The sequence below is a fragment of the Ahaetulla prasina genome, chromosome 6, assembly GCF_028640845.1.
Source record: "Ahaetulla prasina isolate Xishuangbanna chromosome 6, ASM2864084v1, whole genome shotgun sequence".
NCBI lineage: Eukaryota > Metazoa > Chordata > Lepidosauria > Squamata > Colubridae > Ahaetulla > Ahaetulla prasina.
In genome coordinates this window covers 35,045,267-35,069,069 of record NC_080544.1, presented here as the reverse complement: position 1 = coordinate 35,069,069, position 23,803 = coordinate 35,045,267, and the positions used below count along the sequence as shown (strand labels likewise).

Sequence of the window (23,803 nt, the reverse complement as noted above, 5' to 3'; positions counted from 1 at the left end):
TGACCTCACCAAAGCTTATCTTTATGTCCCCATTCTACCAGGACATAGGCAATACCTTAGGTTTTCTTACGCAGGATGGCATTATCAATATGCAGCATTGCCATTCAGCCTATCATTGGTGCCCAGGGCGTTTATGAAAGTATTAGCTGCCCTGGCGGCACACTTCCAGGCTCTCCCTGTGCGTGTCCAGTGCTATCTCGATGATATCCTGATCCAGTCTGCCTCGGTTCCCCAGGTGTGTGAGGATCTCAGACGCACCATCCAGGTGCTTCAGGATCACGGGTTTTCAATAAATACCAACAAGAGCCATTTCAGGCCAACCTACGGCCTCCAGTGGTTCACCGTTACACTACTTGGGACCTCACTAAGGTACTGCAGGCGCTGACCGAGGCCCCATTTGAACCACTGAGAGAGGCCGCATTGCGCTTTCTGACCTGCAAGGTGGCCTTCCTGGTGGCCATAACATCATCCACACAGATTTCGGAGTTGGCAGCACTTTCCATCACTTTCCTCTGTGTATTCCACCCTAACAGGGCGGTTTTACATTTAGACCCTTCTTCCATTCCAAAAGTAAATCCATGGTTCCACAGGGCTCAAGAACTTATCCTACCTGATTTCTGCCCCAATCCAGTCATTCACTGGAAAGGAAGTGGCACACGTTAAACGGGCACTCCGGATTTATGTTGTAACAAACTTCCTCCTTTTGGAAGACAGAGTTGCTTTTTGTATCCTTTCAGCCCGCCATCTTAGGCTTTAGGGTCACTCCATCAACCATGGGACACTGGATTAGGGCCATTCCATTACCCAAGAGTATAACTGCACACTCCATAGAGTGCGGCCCCAGGTGTGGTGTGGGCGACGCAGGTCTCTGGAAGTGGTTTGCCATGCGGCAACTTGGTCCTCACTGTCCCCATTTATCAAACACTACAAACTGAACAGCTATGCTGAGGCTGAGGCAGCCTTTGGTAGGTGGGTCCTACAGAGAGTGCATGCAGATGAGGGGACCTCAGACCAGGCTGTGGCCCACACGTAAGGACACGACCACTTTGGTGTGTCCCATTCCTGGATGCTGCCTCCACTACAATGGAGAAGGAGCGTTGATCCTACCTGATACGATCCTTCTCATTGAGTGTGGAGGCAGCATCCAGCCCCACCCTAGAGTAGGGCTGGCCCTCGGATCACATTGGAGCTGACCACATCGAGTCTATCCCTTCATCTTTGCCAAAAGCTGGGGACCATTGACAGAAGGCATGTCCTCGCAGCTTTGACAGAGTCAGTCCTATTGGCTGACAGACGAGGACAACCCATTCCTGGATGCTGCCTCCACTCAACAAGAAGGATCATATCAGGTAGGACCAACGCTCCTTCTGACTGCTGCAGCATCTCCATGATCACATGATCAAAATTCAAAAACTTGGCAATTAACTCATATATATGACAGTTGCTGGGGTCATGAGACCCCCTTTTGCAAGCTTCCTGATGAGCAAAATCAATAGGGAAGCTAGATTTGCTTAACCACTGTGTTACTAATTTAACTGCAGTGGTTCACTTAACAACTGTGGTAAGAAAGGTCATAAAATGGGGCACAATTCAACAAGTGTCTCATTTAGCAGGAGAAAAATACTTTTGGGGAGGAGGAGCTGCACCGAGTCTTGGTCTTCATTTGCTAACCTCATCTGACAGGAACATTTATATGAGAAGCATCCTTTTGCTGCTGTGGTTTTGAAAGGGTGATTTCTATATCAGCATATTATCAAAATTCCAAAATACCAGAAGTCAGATTCTAGAATTATGTGCTATTATTGAACTTTTCCTCAATAGCTTGTCCATTTTTCACCAAGAGCCCTGTTTCACATAACTCATGTTCTTGCCATCTGTTTAGCTTTTGGAGAAGCACGTGGTCACCATATGGATGGTCATATATATCTGACAGATCTTAAAACTCAGCCAATGAGAAGGTGAGTCTAGTCCTATTCTTTTTTTTTTTTTAACAACAAACAAACATAAAAATCTCATCAAACCAATTACAATCTGTTGGTGGGGTGTTTACATATCTTCTTGTGCAATTTCAAAATAAACATCTCTTTCATACATCTGTCTTACATTGTCCAGGTCTCTTACTCATCAATTTTAATTAAACAGTAGTATTCTTTCTAATAACATTATTCATTCCATTCTCCTAAATTAGCTTAATTCAAATTACTCCTCTTAATCTTCACCTCTTTTTTAAAATCTTTTCTAACATATCTTTCCTTCTAACCAGTGATAAAATAGATCCCATATTTTATAATATTGCTTATCTTCTTGTTCTCTAATTTCAAATGTCAATTTACTCATTTCTGCACATTCCATCATCTTCCTAATAATTTCATCTTGCGAAGGTAATTTCTCATTTTTCCAATTTTTAGCAAACACGATCCTGGCTGCTGTAATAATATTCACAATCAAATATTTTAAATCTCTAGTATCTATTTCAGGTATAATTCCCAACAAAAAAACTTCTGGCTTAAAGTCTATATGTTTTTTGATCATTTTCTCCAACCATGTGTGTATATTAGTCCAATATCTTTTCGCTTCAACGCATGTCCACCACATATGGTAATATGATCCAGGTATCTGATGATATTTCCAACATTTTTCGGATTTATCCTTGAACATTCTAGCAATTCTTGTCGGGGGTAGATGCTACCTGTAAAACATCTTATACAAATTCTCTTTATATGCTGTAGACATTGTCATTTTATAGTTATACATCCATAATTTCTGCCATGCCTCTAAATCTATCCCATGACCAAAATTCTTCCCCCAAGCAATAATTGTCTCTTTTACTTGTTCTTCCTCCAATTTAACCTCTAATAAATATCCATACAATTTCCTAATCAAATTATCATCTGTACCTGTTAAAATCTTATCAAAACTCATTATATTATTAGAATCTTTATCATATCTGGAGTGCATTTGCAGATAAGAAAACCAATTCATTTTTATGCCTTCTACTTCTAGTTCTAGCTTAGTTTTTAACTCACCCTTTTCATTCAACAATTCATTGTACCTAACAATTTGTTCTTTCTAAATGTTATTGGATATGAGAATGCCTCAATAGATGATACCCAAATTGGAATTTTTAAAAAATGACTTTTTTTTATCTTCTCCCAGTTTGATAACAATGCCTCTCTTACTAAATGTCTTCTAAAATATTCCTGTGTTTTAGCTTGTCCGTACCATAAAAAGGCATGCCATCCCAGCAACAAATCATGTCCTTCTGAAATCAATATTCTATTATTTCTTAGCGTTATCCATTCTTTAATCCACATCAAGTTTGCTGCTTGATAGTACAATTCCCAATTAGGTAGCGTCTAGTCCTATTCTTGTAGAATATGTTCCTTTTCTGTTCTGACACATTTTAAATAAGCTTAAGTGTTGTTTTTTTCTGAAGTTGATCACAAAAAATAGCATAATCATTGCCTTTTTAACATTCTATAAATAGACCCCAAATTGAGAAAGTGGGAAACAAATGGTGAATCCTAAAAGATTTAGGTAGTTGATATGCTTATAGAAAATACCCAGAAGAGTACAGCCGTTTCAGGGAGAGACTATAGAAAAGTATCCTATAATCAATAGAATTATGCTATACATCCTCCTGAGAACTTCTCCCTTCTTTCACTAGATTTACTGTAATCACACTATCTTTGTCTTTTTTCATTGTGTCCTCAGCAGAAAATATGTTATATTCTTTTTTGAAATTCCTTAGCAACCTGGGGATGAATATGTGGGATGCTGATGGAGATATTGTGCCACCGCCAGATGATATAGATGGACCTATGGATCGATTTCCAAATGAAGAATATTCTAGGTAACTGCCAAAAATGTATTTGTCTTCATGTGGTAGGAGAATTGTATAAAACTAACTTGTATAATCTACATATTTTATTCAACCCTGAGGGAATAATAATTATTTTTGAACATGTTAAAAATATTAACGTACTCATTGTGAAGCTTTATTTCGTATTTTCACATTGCTATTAGTAGTGCAGAAAATTGCTATTAGTAGTGCAGAAAATTGCTATTAGTAGTGCAGAAAACTGTAAGCAGGGATATGGGTCAAGAGTAAGAAACTTCATTCCTCCATTTTTTGTAGTTTCCCTTTGGTTAGCTGGAATCCTTACTGACATTCACCAGCCTTCTCACTGTCCCAACCTTAACAGGAAAGTAAGGTTTACATAGCCAAGTTCAATGTGCGTTCGCGGCGTTAAGTTAGGTCCGAGGGAGGTGGGGGAGGGTTTCGTTCCAGCTTATCAGGGTTGTGCTATTGACACGGTAAGCGGGAGAGGCAGATATGGCGGAGGGGGGGGCACATCAGGTTTTGGGAGTACGCCCTCGCTATTTAAGAGCGACTGCGTGCTCCGGCCCCCCTGTTTCTTCCCGCTCCCTGGGTGGCCAGAGTACTCGGGACTTGGGCCTCCGGCTGATGTTATGCAATGCAAGGTCCGTGGTTAGCAAAGTCCCCCTGAGCCCCCCTGATCTCAGATCTAATTCAGGAGGGGACCACAGAAGTTATGGGCATTACGGAAACCTGGTTGGGCACGGAAGGTGGGGGTTCCCCTAGTGGAGATGTGCCCACCATGTTTCCGAGCATTCCATCAGCCGAGGGCCCAAGGTAGGGATGGCGGGGTGGCGGCTATTATTAATGAAAGCCTGGAACCGAGGGAGACCACTGTGCCTCAGATAGCTGGTTGTGAATCCCTCTATGTGAAGTGAGGTCGTAGGACTCAGGTGGGCTTGTTGATCACGTACCTGGCTCCTTGCTGTGTGACAACAGCCCTGCCCGAGCTGTTGGAGTTGTTGGCCGGGTTGGCAGTTGAAAACCCTAGACTGTTGGTCATGGGGGATTTCAACCTGCCATCAACTGGCGTGGCATCCTCGACGGCTTGGGAGTTCATGGCTTCCATGACGGCCATGGACCTGACTCAATTAGTGGACGGCCCTACCCACATCGGGGGAGGCACTCTAGATCTGATTTTTGTCTCTGGCCAGTGGGCGAATGATCTGATTTTAAATGATTTAGTTATTGAGCCTTTATCATGGTCAGATCATTCTCTTCTTCGTCTGGACTTTCGGACCACTACTCACCAGCGCAGGGAGACGGAACCAATGCGTTGGTTCCGTCCCAGGTGCCTGATGGACCCAGAGAGGTTCCTGACGGAGCTTGGGCCGTTTCCCGAGAACCTGGCCCGCGGCACGACTGAAGAACTAGTCGCGGTCTGGGAACAGGCCGCGGCTGGAGCTTTGGACCATGTCGTGCCTTTGCGGCCTCTGACCCGACGCAGGTCTCAACCAGCTCCTTGGTTCTCCAAGGAGCTGAGGGAGATGAAATGTCGGAGAAGACGCCTAGAGAGTGCCTAAAGATCCAGCTGTTCTGAGGCTGACCAGACACTAGTTAGGTCCTATAGTAGGACCTACCTAGTGACATTGAGGGAAGCGAAGCGTTCTTACGTTTCCTCCCTCATTGCGTCGGCAGATAACCGCCCGGCCGCCCTGTTTAGGGTTACCCGCTCTCTCCTTCAACAGGAGGGGCGGGAGGACCCATTACAAGGGCGTGCCGAGGAGTTTAACAGTTATCTATGCAATAAAATCGTTCAGCTTCGGGATGGATTGGATCAAAATTGGGTAGATCCAGGCGAGAGTTTCAAGACTCGTCTTGTTGAGACCGTTTGGGATAGTTTTGACCCTGTGACTCCCGAGGACATGGACAGGTTACTGGGAAGGTTGAATGCCACCACATGTTTACTGGACCCGTGCCCCTCCTGGTTGGTGCTGGCCACGCAGGAGGTGACACGAGGCTGGCTCCGGGGGATTACAAATGCTTCTTTGTGGGAGGGGGTCTTTCCCGCTGCCTTGAAAGAGGCGGTGGTGAGACCTCTCCTCAAGAAGCCTTCCTGGACCGGGATGCCCTATGCGCGGTCACTCATGCTCTCGTTACCTCTCGCTTGGACTACTGCAATGCTCTCTACATGGGGCTCCCCTTGAAGAGCACCCGGAGACTCCAGTTAGTCCAGAATGCAGCTGCGTGGGTGATAGAGGGAGCGGTCCGGAGCTCCCATGTAACACCCATCCTGCGCAGACTGCACTGGCTGCCTGTTGTCTTCCAGGTGCGCTTCAAGGTATTGGTGACGACCTTCAAAGCGCTCCATGGCTTAGGACCAGGATATTTACGGGACCGTCTACTGCCATCTTCTATCTCCCAGCGACCGGTGCGTTCTCACAGAGAGTTTATAGTTTTTATAGTTTTATTAAATTTTTATACCGCCCTTCTCCCGAAGGACTCAGGGCGGTGTACAGCCGAAATAAAATACAGAGTATAAACAATTAAAAGAAACTATTAATAAATGGCCGATAATTTAAAAATTAAAAAAATTTACAAATGTTTAAAATCTCTAAAACCCCAATTTAAAATCACTATTTATGCCAGTCCTGCTTGAATAAATAAGTATGTTTTTAGCTCACGACGGAAGGTCCGAAGATCAGGAACTTGACGTAAGCCAGGGGGGAGTTCGTTCCAGGGCGTCGTTCCTCCCACAGAGAAGGCCCTACCCCTGGGAGCCGCCAGCCGACATTGTTTGGCGGACGGCACCCTGAGAAGGCCCTCTCTGTGAGAGCGTACGGGTCGATGGGAGGCATACGGTAACAGCAGGCGGTCTCGTAAGTACCCGGGTCCTAAGCCATGGAGCGCTTTAAAGGTGGTAACCAGGATCTTGAAGCGCACCCGAAAGACCACAGGAAGCCAGTGCAAACTACGGAGCAGAGTGGTGTTACGTGGGAGCCTCGAGCGGCTCCCATTACCACTCAGCGCAGCTGCATTCTGACTAACTGCAGCCTCCGGTGCACCTCAAGGGCAGCCCCATGTAGAGAGCATTGCAATAATCCAGCCGAGACGTAACCAGAGCGTGAGTGACCGTGCATAAGGCATCCCGGTCAAGGAAGGGACGAACTGGCGAACCAAGCGAACTTGGTAAAAGCCCTCCTGGTGACGGCTGCCAGATGTTCCTCAAAGGACAGCCGCCATCCAGGAGGACGCCCAAGTTGCGAACCACCTCCTTTGGGGCCACTAACCGCTTTCAACAGTCAGCTGCGGATGCAGCTGACTGTACCGGGGTGCCGGAATCCACAGCCACTCCGTCTTGGAGGGATTGAGCTTGAGTCTGTTTCTCCCCATCCAGACCCGTACGGCTTCCAGGCACCGGGACAGCACTTCGACCGCTTCGTTGGGGTGGTCCGGGGTGGAAAAGTACAGCTGAGTGTCATCAGCGTACAGATGATAACTCACCCCGAACCCACTGATGACCTCGCCCAGCGGCTTCATGTAGATGTTGAACAGGGTAGGCGAGAGAATCGACCCCTGGGGTACCCCACAAGTGAGGCCCCTCGAGGACGACCTCTGCCCCCCTGTCAACACCGACTGCGACCGGTCAGAGAGATAGGAGGAGAACCACCGATAAACGGTGCCTCCCACTCCCAATCCCTCCAACCGGCGCAGCAGGATACCATGGTCGATGGTATCAAAAGCCGCTGAAAGATCTAATAGGACCAAGGCAGAGGAACAGCCCCTGTCCCTGGCCCTCCAGAGGTCATCCACCAACGCGACCAAAGCCGTCTCCGTGCTATAACCGGGCCGGAAGCCGGACTGGAACGGGTCTAGATAGACAGCTTCCTCCAGGTGCCGGGAAGCTGCCATGCAACCACATTTCTACAACCTTCGCTAAAAGCGAAGGTTGGAGACTGGACGATAATTTCCCAAAATAGCTGGGTCCAGGAAGGCTTCTTCAGGAGAGGTCTCACCACCGCCTCCTTCAAGGCGGTGGGAAAACCCTTCACCAAAGAAGCATTTATAATCCCTGAACCAGCCTCGTGTCACTTCCTGAGCAGCCAGTACTAACCAGGAAGGACACGGGTCCAGTAAACACGTGGTCGCATGCAACCTCCCCAGCAACCTGTCCACGCCCTCGGAGCCACAGAATCAAACTCATCCCAAATAACCTCAACAAGACGAGTCTCTGTCACCTCAGCTGAATCATCGCAATCATGGTCCAAACCATCACGGCTGAACGATTTTATCGTATAGATAACCGTTAAACTCTCGGCTCGACCCTGCAGGGGTCATCCCGCCCTCTTGTTGAAGGAGGAACGGGTCACCAAACAGGGCGGCCGGGCGGTTATCTGCCGACGCAATGAGGGTGGAAACGTAGGAGCGTCTCGCCTCCCTCATTGCCACTAGGTAAGTCCTGGTAAAGGACCTCACTAGTGTCCGATCAGCCTCGGACCTGCTGGACCTCCAAACACTCTCTAGGCGCTTCTCCGGCGTTTCATCTCTCTCAGCTCCCGGAGAACCAGGGAGCCAATTGAGATCTGCGCCGGGTCAGAGGCCGCAAAGGCACGACACGGTCCAAAGCCCCAGCCGGCCCGATCCCAAGCCGCAACTAGTTCTTCAGTCGTGCCGTGGTAAGATCCTCAGGAAACGCCCAAGCTCCGTCAGAAACCTCTCCGGGTCCATCAGGCGCCTGGGACGGAACCAACGATCGGCTCCGCCTCCCTGCGGTGGTGAGCAGCGGTTCGAAAGTCTAGGCGAAGGAGAAATGATCCGACCATGACAATGGTTCTTTCACTATATCTCCTAATTCCAGATCATTAACCCACTGACCAGAGATAAAAATCAAGTCTAGCGTGCCTCCCCCGATGTGTGTAGGGCCATCAGTTACTTGAATCAGGTCCAAGGCCGTCATGGAGGCCTGGAACTCCTGAACCACTGTTGATGACAAGCCGGCCGATGGCAAGTTGAAATCTCCCAAGACCAAAAGTCTGGGGATCTCAACCGCCACGCCAGCAAGCACCTCCAGTAGCTCAGGTAGGGCTGTAGTCACGCAGCAAGGAGCCAGGTACGTGATCAACAACCCCATCTGATTACGATGGCCCCACTTCACAAGGAGGATTCACAGCCAGCTATCTGAGGAACAGTGGACTCCCTTGGCTCCAGACTCTCTAATCACAACCGCCACCCCGCCACCTACCTGGGCCTCGGTTGATGGAATGCACAGAAACCCGGCGGGCACAGTTCTACCAGGGGTACACCCCCTTCTGTGCCCAACCAGGTCTCTGTAATGCCCATAAGGTCCGCGGACTCCCCCTGAATCAGATCGCAAATCAGGGGAGCCTTATTAACCACGGACCGGGCATTGCAGAGCATCAGCCGTAGGCCCGAGCTCTGAGGATCTTGACCATCCGGGGAACGAGTAGGGACTGGGGGGCCGGAGCACGTGATCGCCTTTAAACATCGACCACGTGCTCCCAAAGAACGATACGGCCCCCTGCCTCCGCCATATCTGCCCCTCCCACTTACCGTACAGATGGAATGATATTCTCTGCTCTGTTCAAACCCCTCCCCTCCTGTCTTCGGACCAGCTAAAATAATGTCGTGAGCGCGCGCTAGGACTGGACATACCCTCCCCGACGGGTTTCCCCCATCACCCGCCCTTGCCCTCCCCCCCTTTAAAAATTCCCTATTTAAAAATCCCCAAAGGCTCTTCCTCGACGCATGCCACCTCTGTGGGTCCCAAAACCCGTCATTGAGGCCGGCCCTTGGTAGTGCAGAGGGCCATTCCTGCGAGGCGGGGGCACCTCGCAGGCAGAGGAGTTCATGTGCGGAGTATCGCATGAGAGGGACTCCTTAGGGTGCCGTCAGCCAAGCAATGTCGACTGGCAGCCCCCAGGGGGAGGGCCTTCTCTGTGGGGGCTCCTACCCTGTGGAACGAACTTCCCCCTGGACTTCGTCAACTATCCAACCTTCGGACCTTTCGCCGCGAACTTAAAACCTATTTATTCCGTCTAGCTGGACTGGCTTGATTTTAAAATTTTTAATTTGCTTTTATGGGTTTTAAATTTTTGTAAATTTTTTATATGGTGTTGCTGTATTTTAAATTTTTGGCCAATTGAATAAGTTTTTTAAGGGGTTGTTCTTAACATTATATGTACTGTTCTCTTTGTATTTTATTCTGGCTGTGCACCGCCCTGAGTCCTTCGGGAGAAGGGCGGTATACAAATTAAAATATTATTATTATTATTAATGTGCTTTGTAGGGGAGTGAGAATTAGACCCTAAGCATGTGTATTTACATATACCATATGAGTCAGAGAAGATGTTCATTAAGGGCAAACTAAATTCTAAACAATTTTGATAAATTTACATTTGTCCTTTTAGAATTTGTTTTTGTTAGTGTATATTATCACCTGATTGTCTTAAGAAATAATACTTACATTTTTTTCCTGGTAGGCATGGTAAAAGACTAAGAGTTTATGATGATGGCCCCAATGACTTACCAGAACAGATCAGATTGAGAGAGTTTGATTTTATTAATAAGGGTCCTGGGAAACGTCGAAAACCATATCATGATCACCCGTTTCAAGATGACATGCAGCCACCACTGCCACAAATAAGACGAAGGCATTTCCCTGACCACCAGTTTCATGATGACTGCCAAGAAGAAATGGAAATTAAAGATTTCAAGTTTAGTACAAGAGAAACAGGGCACAGATTTCAATCTTTTGAAGACGACCAGCTTGATGATGACTTTCCAGGAAATGTATCAAGTAGGGACATTAATATGAACCGTAGTCAAAGGCGCAGACGTTTTCCTGACACTTCTTATAACCATAGACCAACAAATAGCCAGCTCAATGGAGGCCGAGGAAGAAGACGAAGACCATTTTACAATCGACAGTCTAGTGGTGATTTTCAGTCACCCTTGCAGGACAAAAATCAGTCATTCCTGAACAAGAGACCTGTGGAAAGACTAAGAGTGTTTCAGAACTGTCCTGTTCGTGATGATGTCCAGTCACCAGTGGGAGATTTTGAGTATGTGACTAGGGGACATGGACAAAGAATGGTACCTTTCCTTGACCAGCAGCATCACAGTGAATTACGAAGAAAATTGTCATTAGAAGATTTTGATGATGAAGATTATAATAGAAGAAGTAGACCATTCCTTGATAATCAATCATACTGTGATTTTAGTAAGGAGTCACAGCTGAAAGATTTCCAAAACAGGGCACCTGAACAAAGGCTGAATTCTTTTAATGATAATTCAACTCACATTAATGAGCCATATGAGGAATATACTGAAAGGTGAGAAGAATTATTGATTAGCTTCAATAATATTATATTATTTGTTCATTTTTTCTTTAACTAACAAAACTGAAGTTCATATAAATCATTGCCTTTTAATTTGTTACTAATAGTTTGAATTATATGTTATACAGAACCAGATGCAGATTTTTTATGCATTTCTGTAAATCCATTCATACTAGCCAATTTACATTTTTCATATATGATTATATTAATGGAACTGGCAACCATCAATTGCCAAGTGTTTGAATTTGATCACTTGACCATAGGGATGCTGCAACGGTCGTAAGTGTGGAAAATGGTCATGTCACTTTTTTCATGCCATTGGAGCTTTGAAAAGTTACTAAATGAACTATTGTAAGTCAACGACTACCTGTATACTGTAGATTAGTGGTATCAAACTCGCATTATGGTGGTGTCTTTTTTCTCTTTCAATAAACTGGGTGTGGGCATGCCCAGTGTGTGACGTATCTGGCCTACGACTTTGACACCCCTTCTGTAGATGCTTTCAACTTAGAATGGAAGACTAAATATAAACACTATGAAGTTTAAATTAAATGAAAGAAAGGAAAAGTATAGGTTGGGTATCTGTGAGAACAGGTCTGCATTATTCTGATAGTGGACTTGAATGAATGGGAATAAGAAAATAGAATATAGAAACAGCGCAATCACTTTCGACATCCACAAATTAATGAAAATGGTGGCTTAGTATTTGTTTTGTTAAATATCTCTTTGCTTAATACTTAAGCATAAACCTGTTCATACATACAAATAAAAAAGGAATGAATATAATTGAAATAGCTGCCTGCTTTGATTATGTTGAAAGTTTAACAATAAAGGAGGGGTATTTCTAAATGCAGGAGAGACCATTAGATGGTAGAGTGAAGAATGACTTTGGGAGGAAGTGGATATGAAAGAAAAGGAAAAATGAAATAAACTAGAATGGAGTAGAACAACTACAGAAAGAGAACAGGGACTTCCAGCTGATGTCGCGGCAATATTGGACGTGAGGAGTGAATCTCCGCACTCCCATGCTGAGGTCTCCCTGTTGGAGGGCTCCGAAAGGAGCTAAAGCCACCCTGAAGGGGTGGTGAAGAAAAGAGGGGCGCCCTGTAGTTCAGGGAGAATAGCAACTCTCCTGCTGGACTCACGGTTTCTTCTCTCTCCCTTGAGAAGAGGCAGCCATCATGGCTGCCACAAAGCTGGGATAGCCGAGGCAACAAAGAAACGTGCAGGAGTGGTGCAGATGAACAGTGATTGGAGCTGGGTGAGAAGATTATCTAAACCCTAACTTTAAAGAAAAAAAGAAAAAGGAAAATCCAGGAAAAGAGACTCTTAGAACTATTTTTTTAAAACGGCGAACGACCAAACGGAGAAAAATTCTAGACCCGAAAAAAAGGAACTAAGGGAAGAAAAGCTAAAGGCCTTTTAAAAGATAGAAAATTGGATTCTTAAACTGGGTAGGCATTGTTTTGGAAAAGCATTATAAAATGCTGGAACTATCAACTTGAATTTACTTGAATAGCTGATTTTGCTTCCATAAATTGAACTAAATTTGGATTAATCAATTTATCAGAACTGAAACAATGCTAAAACCTAAGCTGAGGGCACCATCTACTGGTGAATGAAAAATATACCATACCCCTACAAAACTAGGAAAATTCTTAACAGAAATAACATTCATCTGGAGGACTGTGGTGATACTTACTGTTCTATAACTATCCACTTTATGATTACTGGAGACTCTATTGTAAGAATAAGGAAGACTCTTAAGTAAAGTAAAGTGACTCTTGATTTGTGGAGGCTGCCTGGACTACTTAAATGGAACTGATTAATAATTCTGAGATATAAAGAACTATGATTATTGAACCTTCTGCAATGCAACATTGGATTTGAAAACATTGTTTTTGGACTTGAGTAAGAGCAGGACTTATTAAAATAAAACAAGATGCTTCATCAGGAGGAAACAAATGATATTTCAAGAGAAGGTGTTGATGTTTAAAGCATTAGGGGTACTATGACAAAAAAATCACAGAGAGATAACCTAATACAAAACATAAATGGGAAAATATAAAATATACTATAACTGATAATGAATGAAGATCAAAGAGTCCAGGAAAGAGAGGAGACAGTAGAAAGAATGGAGGAAAAGATAGAACAGACAAAACAGAAAACAAAGCAAGAGGATGAGAAGGTGATAAAGATAATAACGATTGATGAAATAAACCAAGAAAAAAGTACTTTAAGAGACTTAAAAATGGAATTGGATAACCTGGAAGATATTTTTGAAAGGGTGATAGGGGTTTGGGTGGACACTTGGGAGACCTGGCAGCTTAGGAGGATAGAGATGGGAGACATATTCAGATTGAATGATGAAGACACAGATGCTGATAGAGACAAAGATTCAAGAGAGGCATATCGGCGGCAAGCCAAAAAATGAATAAGAATTGAAGTATTAAAACGGGCAAGAGATGGTGGAGAGAAAGGAATTATCATCACTTTCTTTTTTTTTTTCTTTTTTCTTTTTGTTAATATAATGAGTAATACCTCCCCCCCCCAAAAAAAAAACCTTGGTCCAGCTGGTAGCACCTTGTAAGGGCCCCTTTCCAGGGTTACAGGACAAGGTGGTCAATGGTTTTTGATAGTGAAAGAGGACTTTATGCCCCAAAGGCAGATAAAATGGCAGAACCATATTCTAGGAGAAGGAAAACTCTGAATACAAACCTCCACCGCCTTGTGGCTATATCTTCTAATGGAAAAGGCTTCAGGAGTTAATCTTGAGGCAAAATCCGGAGCCGGAGTCCTGGAAGCAGTTCGTGATTGTGTACAATCACATCCTGATAACTCCTGTGACGTAGCTGGAACTAATCGTATCAGTTCTGCCGTTCCATTGGACTACTCCAGCAATGTGGAGAGGGGGATCTGTTGCTTGGGTAACAGTCTGTCCTCCATATTAATATACCGAGGCTTCGTGGACTGGAGAGGACACTCCAGCTTTACATCCAGGTTTATAGAGCCTGTGTCCCAAGCACACTCTTGTACTGCAGTGAGTCTTGGACCCTTTACGCATGGCAGGAGAGTAAGTTAAACACCTTTCATATGCGCTGTCTCCAACGTATTCTTGGCATTACCTGGCATGTTAAAGTTCCAAATAGCGCAATCTTGGAACGTGTTGGAATTTCTAGCATGTATACACTATTAAAACAGCAGCGTCTTTGCTGGCTTGGGCATGTCTTGAAAATGGCTGATGGTCGGATTCTGAAAGATCTCCTGTATGGAGAATTAGTGCAGGGAAAGCACCTTAGAGGGAGACCACAGCTGCGATAAAAGGCTTTAGGAACAGATATTACAATTGGGAAACCTTGACCTCTGATTGTTCAGCTTGGAGGCTAAAGACGCAGCATGCCTTTTCCAATTTGAAGAGACACTTGTTTGGCAGGCTGAGGAAAAGAGGCAGGCCTGGAACCAGCGAAATCTGGGGGCTGGGCAGGAGACAGAATGTATCTGCCCTCAGTGTGGAAGGGACTGCCACTCTCGAATTGGCCTTTTTAGTCACACCAGATGCTGTTTTAGGACCTCTCTCAATACCATAGTCTTTTGAGACTGGTTGTCAATGCAATGATGGCCTGATTAAAAACTAGAATAGAGGTAGAAATAAGAAATAGGGAATATTAGCAGGGGTGAAATCTAAAAATTTTCCCTACCAGTTCTGTGGGCGTGGTTTAATTGGTGGGCGTGGCTTGGTGGTCAGATGACTGGGTGGGCGTGGCCAATAACAAATAATAAAAATAATAAAGTATACAAAACAATAAGAAGTACCAAAAAACAACTTTCACACTTTACACACACACACAAAACACAAAATGCCACATATAGCTTTGTGAGATTTTGTGTGTTTGTGTAGAGTGAAACACTACAGAAACACCAAATCTCAGAAACTTGCACAAATATTTTATGTTATTATTTTATTTTATTTATATTTTTTAGATCAGGGGTCTCCAACCTTAGTAACTTTAAGGTTTGTGGACTTCAATTCCCAGAGTTCCTCAGCCAGCAAAGCAGAGAGATTGCTGACTGGAGGAGATGGATTTCAGGCAGACAGATTCAGTTGCTAGCTGATGCTACTGATGTAAAGCATGGCTTTCCCAGCCCAAAAGGAGCAGTTAATTAGATAAGTGCTTCATTGCAGCCCAGGACCTCTTAAAAGGAGCTTTTTTCTACAAGCTCTTTGGCTGAAGAGCTTGTAGAAAACATGTTTTTTAAGGTTCTGGTCATGAAGAACTCAGCTGGGATCGCCAGAAGAGCCTTTTAAAACTTTTTTTTTTACAACCTCTTCGGCCGAAGAGGTTATTAAAAAAAAGAGTTTAAAGGTTCTGACGATCCCAGCTGAGCCATGGGATCATCAAAGGCTTTTTTTTCCTTTTAAAGGCTTGTTTCAGCTGAAGAAAAACTGCTTTTAAAAGTAAAAAAAAACAAAAACTAATGAATGGCAAGGCTCAGCAGAGGCAGGGGGCAGGGTCAGGGATTTTTGCTATCTGTTCTCCGAACATCCCGCTGTCATCGCTACCGGATTGGGCGAGCCGGTCCGAACCAGGAGCATTTCACCCCTGGCAGATAGGTAATAATTAGATGGAAATATTAAGAGGTTGAAAGATGGTATTACTATGTATGCTTAATAATATCATTGGCAGTAAAATGGAACATTGAAATATTGAACAACTACTCTAAAAAACAATCATGTATATCAATACTAGGATTACATAAGCTTGATTAATGCAACAACTATTATTATTACTATTATTGCTGTTTGTATCAAAATGAATTATACCCAGAGGCCACACAGTTCATATACTGATATTGATGTATATTTTTAAAAAATCAAATAAAACTTAAAAAAAAAACATATGAATCTTGTATTTTAAAATAAATTATATGTGAAAGGGCTGTTGCTACAAAATGATGAAAATGTTGTTTAGTGTACATGTAGAGAAAAAGATTGTCATAAAGAATGTAGTTAAATGTAAAGCATAATTGTTTTGAAAGAGAGTGAAGAAGGTTAAACTAGGACCTTACACACCAGAGTAGAATTAAAAATAAAAGTCATGGAATTCTTGGGAGTGAAACTGAAACAAGACTGTTGCAAGGAATACTGTATTTTAGAGTTTTGTATGATAATGACACGTCAAAATGAAATTGAAACAATTGCTGTAAATGTCAATATTCAAGAAAGGAGAATGAAAGGAAAAAATGTTGTGAAATTGTTGGACACATACATAGATGGTAGCAAAAGAACAGGAGTCTAGCACCTTTTCTGATTAACAATTTTTTTTGAAAGCATAAACTTGTATGAGCTGCAGCTCACTTCATCAGATGTATGGAGTGACTACACTGATGTCGGATTTAAATTGAGGTGAGTTGGAGAGGAAGGGAAGGGAAGATTAGTGGTTTTGCAAATAGAGGTTACACATGAGTTAGATTACAATTACCCCAGGGGTGAAATGCTCCCGGTTTGGACCAGATCACACGATCCGGTAGCGATGTGGGCAGGTAGTTCAGAGAACCGGTAGCAAAAATCCCTGTCCACCCACCACCCACCCATGCCCACCCAATCACCCGGTCCCTGCTTGCCTACTTGCTGCTTCTTTCGGGCTCACTCCTGCCTTGCTTTGCTTCAGCTGCTGCAATCAATTGCATCAGCTAACAACTGAATCTGTCTGCCTGCAATCCATCTCATCGGTGAGCACTCAATCTGCCTGCCTTGTCCCTTGAATTGGGTAAGTAATGGGGGAGGGGAGCTTTAAAAATAGTTAATTGGTGTTTTTTTTAAAGAGTTCTATTTTTTTAGGCATAACAATTAACTTTAAATTGCTATATCTAAATTTATTTTATTTTATTATTTTATTTATTTGATTTTTATACCGCCCTTCTCCCTAAGGACTCAAGGCGGTTTACAGCCAACATAAGAACAGGTTTATAAATAGAATTTAAAAACATTTTAAAAATCTTATTCAATTTGCCTCACCCCATTTAAAACTACAATAGAGAAATAATAAAAACCCCAATTAAAAAACATAGTGTATTAGGCCAGCCCTGCGCGGTGAAACAGAAAGGTCTTGAGTTCACGGCGGAAGGTCCGGAGGTCGGGGAGTAATCGTAACCCCAGAGGAAGCTCATTCCAGAGGGTAGGTGCTCCCACAGAGAAGGCTCTCCCCCTGGGGGTCACCAGCCGACATTGTTTGGCTGACGGCACCCTGAGGAGACCCTCCCTGTGCACAGGTCGGTGGGAGGCTATCAGTGGCAGCAGGCGGTACCGTAAATAGCCCGGTCCTATGCCATGGAGTGCTTTAAAGGTGGTAACCAACACCTTGAATTGCACCCAAAAGACCACCGGCAACCAGTGCAGCTTGTGCAGGAGAGGTGTTATATGGGAGCCACGAGTAGCTCCCTCTATTACCCGCGCAGCCGCATTCTGGACCAGTTGGAGCTTCCGGGTGCTCTTCATGTAGAGAGCATTACAGTAGTCCAGGCGGGAAGTGATGAGGGCATGAGTGACCGTGCATAGGGAATGGGCTATGAAGGGGCGCAACTGGCATATCAGGCGCACCTGATAAAAAGCTCCCCTGGCGACAGCCGTCATATGCTCTTCTAACGACAGCCGAGCATTCAGGAGAACGCCCAAGTTGCGAACCCCCTCCATAGGGGCCAATGACTTGGCTCAAACAGTCAGCGATGGAACTAGCTGGCTGTACTGGGATGCCGGCATCCACAGCTACTCAGTCTTGGAGGGATTGAGTTGAAGCCTGTTCCTCCTCATCCAGACCCGCACGGCCTCCAGACACCGGGACATTTTAAATTTAACTGCTTTAATCTAAAAATATAAATAAAAAAATAAAATATTTTTGCAGCTTTCTGAGATTTGGTGTGTTTCTGTAGTGTTTCACTCTACACAAACACACAAAATCTCACAAAGCTGTATGTAGCATTTTGTGTGTGAGAGTCTGTTGTGTGGTGTGTGTGTGTGTAAAGTGTGAAAGTTGGTTTTTGAGCTTTTTGTGGCTGTGTGAGGTTCCTGCTTGTTGCAGGGATCATTTTGGGTCAGGTGCAGCTGCTTTTACATTGTGTGTAAGTCAGTTGGTTTTTGTTTGTTTGTGTGTAAAGTGTGAAAGTTGATTTTTGAGCTTTTTGTGGCTGTGTGAGGTTCCTGCTTTTTGCATGGGCCATTTTGGATGAAGTGCAGCTGCTTTTACATTGTGTGTGAGTCAGTTGTGTTGTGTGAGTGTGTAAAGTGTGAAAGTTGGTTTTTGGTATCTCTTATTGTTTTGTATACTTCGTTTATTATTTTTATTATTTATTATTGGCCATGCCCACCCAGTCATCTGACCACCAAGCCGTGCCCACCAATTAAGCCACGCCCACAGAACTGGTAGGGAAAATTTTTAGATTTCACCCCTGAAATATCCTATCAATTAATAATTGTAATGTGTTAAAAACCCATTGTTGAGAACTTCTGAGCCCAGAATTATTGGATGCGAGTTCAACAAGTTCTCACTTGATGGTGCTATTTTAATTCTTTTTTTTTCTTTAGTCTGCTATGGAAGGTTCTGGGAAGTTAAAATGCTCTGATATTACTTTAACTTTGTTTTGAGTTTCGATGTCAAATTAATTATTTTGTGCAAAGATTGTCCAAATAGAATCCAGAAGAGCATTTCTGGAAGATGATGGCTCATGGTATGGATAGGATAGATACAGATGACGTAACTGAAGAAATGTTTAAATATGAATATGCTTTGCTTACAAAACCAACTGTGCTTGGGAATTGGTTTCATTCTAGTATCCTGCCAGAGGTTTAAACCCTGCTATCCTTTAAATGAGCCCGAAAGTCTTGGCTCTTTTCCCAGACTTTGGGCAAAGGTGGGATGTGGCTGCCCTTTGTGAAGAGTTTTGTATCTGTTCTATGTTCATCTTCCTTTTTTGTTGTCTGGTGTTTTTCTGTTTCTTTGTGCACCACCAGAATCACTGGAGTGCAAGTTACAAAATCTAAATTATTTATAAACAAATAACGAAATAAAATGTAAGAATAAATTGAATACTTAGCACAAACTTCAGCATCAAGCAGAGAATGAAAAGGGATGTGTTATGTCTCTTTGGCTGTGTCACATATTCATGGATTTATAAGGAATGCTTGTGATGATGCAGAGTTGTGCTAATTGGGGACATGAATTACGGGAAATTTTATATGCAGAAAATGCCTTGTTGAGATCCTATATAATTTGTAGCTAATGATAGGTAAATAGTATGATACAACAAGATGTTTCTAAAAATTAAGGTGTTAAATATCAAGTAAGTTTTGAAATGAATGACTGCAAAATGTGGAAAAAATGCATGTAGATGAATTTGTAACCTTTGCTAGAATGTTCTGTAAAGATAGGGAAATGGAGAAATTTTAAGATATGCAGTTACTAGTAGAAAGGTGATAGACACTGTGTGATCTGTTATTAAAATATTTACTGAAAACTCTATAACAGAAGAAATGTAAAGGTTGAATGGAATGGGAATAAGTTACTGAAATTACGTGGTAAAACATGAACAGGAATGAATGGGTACTGAACGAATGTAGATTGACTACTAAATTGAATTACCAGTATGAAAGAAACATATTGAAGAAGTTTGATCATATAGAAGGAGCGAATTGTGAGCAAAATATATGAAAGAAGAATGAATCAATCACGGAATAAGTTATGTTGGATGAAATTAATGATTTTTTTTAAAAAGGTGGGAAGTTTATTAATTTGATTTTTCTCCTGGGATAGTAAAGTAACTCGGCAGTATGCATACATACATACATATTCATTCGTCGTCCTATTTTCCCCACAATAATTCTATAGTGGTTGGACTGAAAAACTGACTGGCCCAAAATCAGATACACAACTTTCATGCTTAAAGTGGGACTATTGTTTCTCATTGCTTCTAGCCTTAACCACTAGACCAAATTGCCTTTCTAGATAAAAGTTTAAAAAATAAATGACAATGTATAAAGCTGTATATGAATATTATGGAAGCAAATAGGTCTAGAGAGCTAAGATGGTATTGGCATAAATTAGAGGTACTAACTTTCCTTTTCATTACTTATCTCATTTCTTTGCCTTGTATTTTCTTACTTCCCAACCACACTTTGCAAAATGTTGGTTAACCTAAAAGGGCATCTATACACTGTAATATGTTTACATGTTACATCATCAAAGCTAGTGAATGTGGGATATGCTCCCTTTTCATAGAATAGCTTTTCAGCCACTGTGGTGGAGATGTGATTTTTTTTCCCTTGGTAGTTTATTGATTATAGAGTATTATATTCTGCTGAAAAGGTTTATTTTTTTCCTTTCAGAAGCTATTGTTTTCCTTCTCATGAGTACTACGCAGAATCTCCCTTACTTCAGAGAGATTATGGCTTTGATAAAGATAATTATAGTAGAACTTGCAGGTAAAATTGTGATTTTCACAGGAGTTCATACAAAACGTATTATTGTTTTAGTCCACTAATTAAAATTGGCTCCAGGTATGCTATTCAAAGGTCTAATGTAGCCCAGTCCTGAAAAATTATATACATTGTATGATCATAAAACTATATATAGTTCTTCTGTATCAACTTTAACAAGACGACAGTCTTTTAAGAACATGATACAACTTTTGAAAGACTTATTTCTGGTTAGGTGAAAACTTTAGCTAACATTTAACTATTGAGTTTCGTTTTGATGTATTTTTAATTTAATCTGAGAGAGCAATATTTATTCCTAAAAGAGGTATGATCACAAAAAATGCATAACCCCATAACTTAAATTCTAGCAATATAGTCATATTCATATTGGCATATTCATAAGTACTTTCTATTCAAAGTGTACTAATCTGAGAAAAAAAAAAGTATGTTATGCTTGCTCTGAAACACTGCATACAGGAGTTCTTGACTTAAGACTGTAATAGAGCCTGCCCATTACAATTGTAAATCATGTCACTCATAAAGCAGGCTACCATGTGACAGACCCAGTTTTATGACTTTTTTGCAGAGGTCACTAAGCAAATCATCACGGTCATTAAGTGAATCTGGGATCGTTAAGTTCACTATGGGCCAGTTTTGCCAAAAGTAGAAATTAAACTTGTTTTTTAGCAAAAAGTTGTAAATTGCAGCCATGTGACATTGAGATGCTGCAAATGGCTATAAATGCAGGCTGGTTACCAAGTACCCAAATGCAGTCATGTGATTGGGGGGGGGCAGCTGTCAAAATTTAAGGACCGGATCATAACTAACTTTTGGAGAGTCCATCGTATCTTGGAACAGTCACTAGTTGAAAGTTGAGGACTACTTTTAATCTACAGTTCTGTGTGAGAAGATTTAAGGGATGTTTTCCAAGACATGTTGTATATGAAACATGCCATGTTATTAAAAAGATTAAGAATCATTCGAGAGAGGATACTGGGCAAATTAGAATCTTTCCATACTTGAGCATCTGTCCTATCACATATTTCAGTAAAACAGCTTGATATTAGAAAGCCAATGAGAAAGGACTACCACACAGAACCTGTAATTAGTATAATTTGAAAAAAAGGCATTTTTTACATTTATTCTGAAAGATTCTCTAACAAATGTTCAGTGAAATCATGTACATTCTGATGTTTCTTTGAATTAGCTATTTGTTGTTTCAATAAAGTAAAACCAATGTTTGTATGTCTCATTGCTACAAAGTATTTTGCTCATTATATTTGATTAATAATTGTTTTCATATTATAGATCTGATTGCCCTGACGATTACAGGACAATCCATCCTTTGGAGGTAATTAACAGAGGAGGAAAAGCTAGATTTGCTCCATATTCTTCTTACCCAACCCTTCACTCTTCATCTTCACATCAGGAATTGAGTTCAATCTCATTGCGCAGTGGAAGGGAACATCAGTATGAAATTAAGAGAGAGATGAGCCAGGGGAAAAGATTTCCAGTTGTAACAATTGATTATAATTATGGCTTGCCTTTAGACTATGCTTCTGAAGAAGAAAGAGCTCGTTATAATTCACATGCAATAGAGCGCTACATTTTGAATTGAATTGGCTGTGTATGTGCATGCATTCCTTTATAAACATCTTCCTGCATATTGACCAAATTACTTCTAAAGTTTAAAAAAAGCTTCGTTATCATTCAACATTACAAAAATCTGTTACAAGTCTAGTTCTGTTTTTTCACATTTTAAATGATAAATAATTGGTGAAAATAATGCCTTTTATGTAAAATCAAATTAAGTTCTCTCACTCATGAGATTGAGCAACCCATGAATAACTGCAAATGGTTCTCCCTGCTTTCCTCAACATATGTTTGAAATGTTTCAGCTAAAATGTAATAAAACAATTGGATTACTGATTTTGATAGAATGTTACTCTAAAGTTGGCTTTGAAAGGAAAGAAAAATATATAAAGATAAAATAAATCAGTTCTAGTAATGTGGCTTATTCTTTTGATAATCTAGAATTTTCAATATTTCTTTTGGAAAATGTGCATGTAAATATTGTTTCAGAAAAAAAAACCTGTCACACTAGAAAAAATAATAAACTTGAGATTTGTGTTCGGTTATTATACCTATATTATATCAAAAATATTTCACTTTTTAGTTGAGAGACCAGATAATTAGAAATCAGCTACTTGGTTCCTTCCTTGAAATATGGGTGGCAAATAATTTAAAAACAAACAACCAAACCTTCCTTTCTTCCTTTCCTTCCTTCCCTCCCACCCTCTTTCCTTCCTTCCTTCCGCTCCATATATTCCCCGGCCCATGCGTGCTTTTACAGCATTCTGAATAACTATTGCTGAATTCAGAGTTTACGTTTCAGTTTTTAAGCACAGTAAAAATAACATTACCATTCTAATTTCTCAGATGATTAACTAGCTTCTTGGATATTAGACAAAAAAAGTATCTCAATATCGTATTTCACATCCCAGCCACAAGTAGGGCGCACATGGAATATGTTATATGAAATGTCAAAGTCCTGCTTCAGCCCTGCAAATATTCTATACTAAAGGGGCACTGTTTATTCCATCTGCACTACAAGTGCATTCAACTCAAGTATGGGCACAATTATTATTTTGTTCTTATTTGCATCCATAGTCGTCTTTTGCCTCTTTGGAAAGAATTCAAATTTAGGACCATAATTCAAGTCCCATAATACATCTCAGATGTGATTCTACCTCACAACGCTGGAATCAACACGCAAATTCAGGGCCTTCATACACATTTTCACATATCGGGTTAAACTCTTCTTTTCCTTAGCAGGTCTAATTTCCTAGATACTTGCTGATAATTTTGTCTTCTCATGGACCAAGACAATACGTGATAAAAATGGAACACTTAATTTTTTAATTCAAGTGCTTATGGTAGGGTAAGAACATACAGTAGTTAGCTTTCCTGGACAACTGATTTCTTGTTCTGTTCCTCCTTGTGCAGTTAGACTGAAAGAAGAGCAAAGCAGGGATGAAATACTCCCGATTCAGACCAGCTCGCCCGATTCGGTAGCAATGGTGGGTGGTTCGGAGAACCGGTAGCAAAAATCCCTGCCCCTGCTGAGCAGTGCCATCATCAGAGATTTGTTTTTTTTTG

General features: G+C 42.0%; 1 protein-coding gene across 4 annotated transcripts in view; it reads left to right on the top strand.

Moving 5' to 3' along the window:
- LOC131200957 (uncharacterized) overlaps positions 1–23,803 on the top strand; it is a 51,213-nt gene extending 27,410 nt beyond the window's left edge. The window contains exons 8-12 of one of the 4 annotated variants that reach the window (XM_058188415.1): positions 1,883–1,958; positions 3,752–3,853; positions 10,321–11,172; positions 20,555–20,650; positions 21,953–23,803. In XM_058188415.1, coding sequence (XP_058044398.1) covers positions 1,883–1,958; positions 3,752–3,853; positions 10,321–11,172; positions 20,555–20,650; positions 21,953–22,262 — 1,436 coding nt within the window. In that variant the 3' untranslated portion in view covers positions 22,263–23,803. The remainder of the gene's footprint in view (positions 1–1,882; positions 1,959–3,751; positions 3,854–10,320; positions 11,173–20,554; positions 20,651–21,952) is intronic. The other 3 variants (XM_058188412.1, XM_058188413.1, XM_058188414.1) reach the window with 3 other exon arrangements.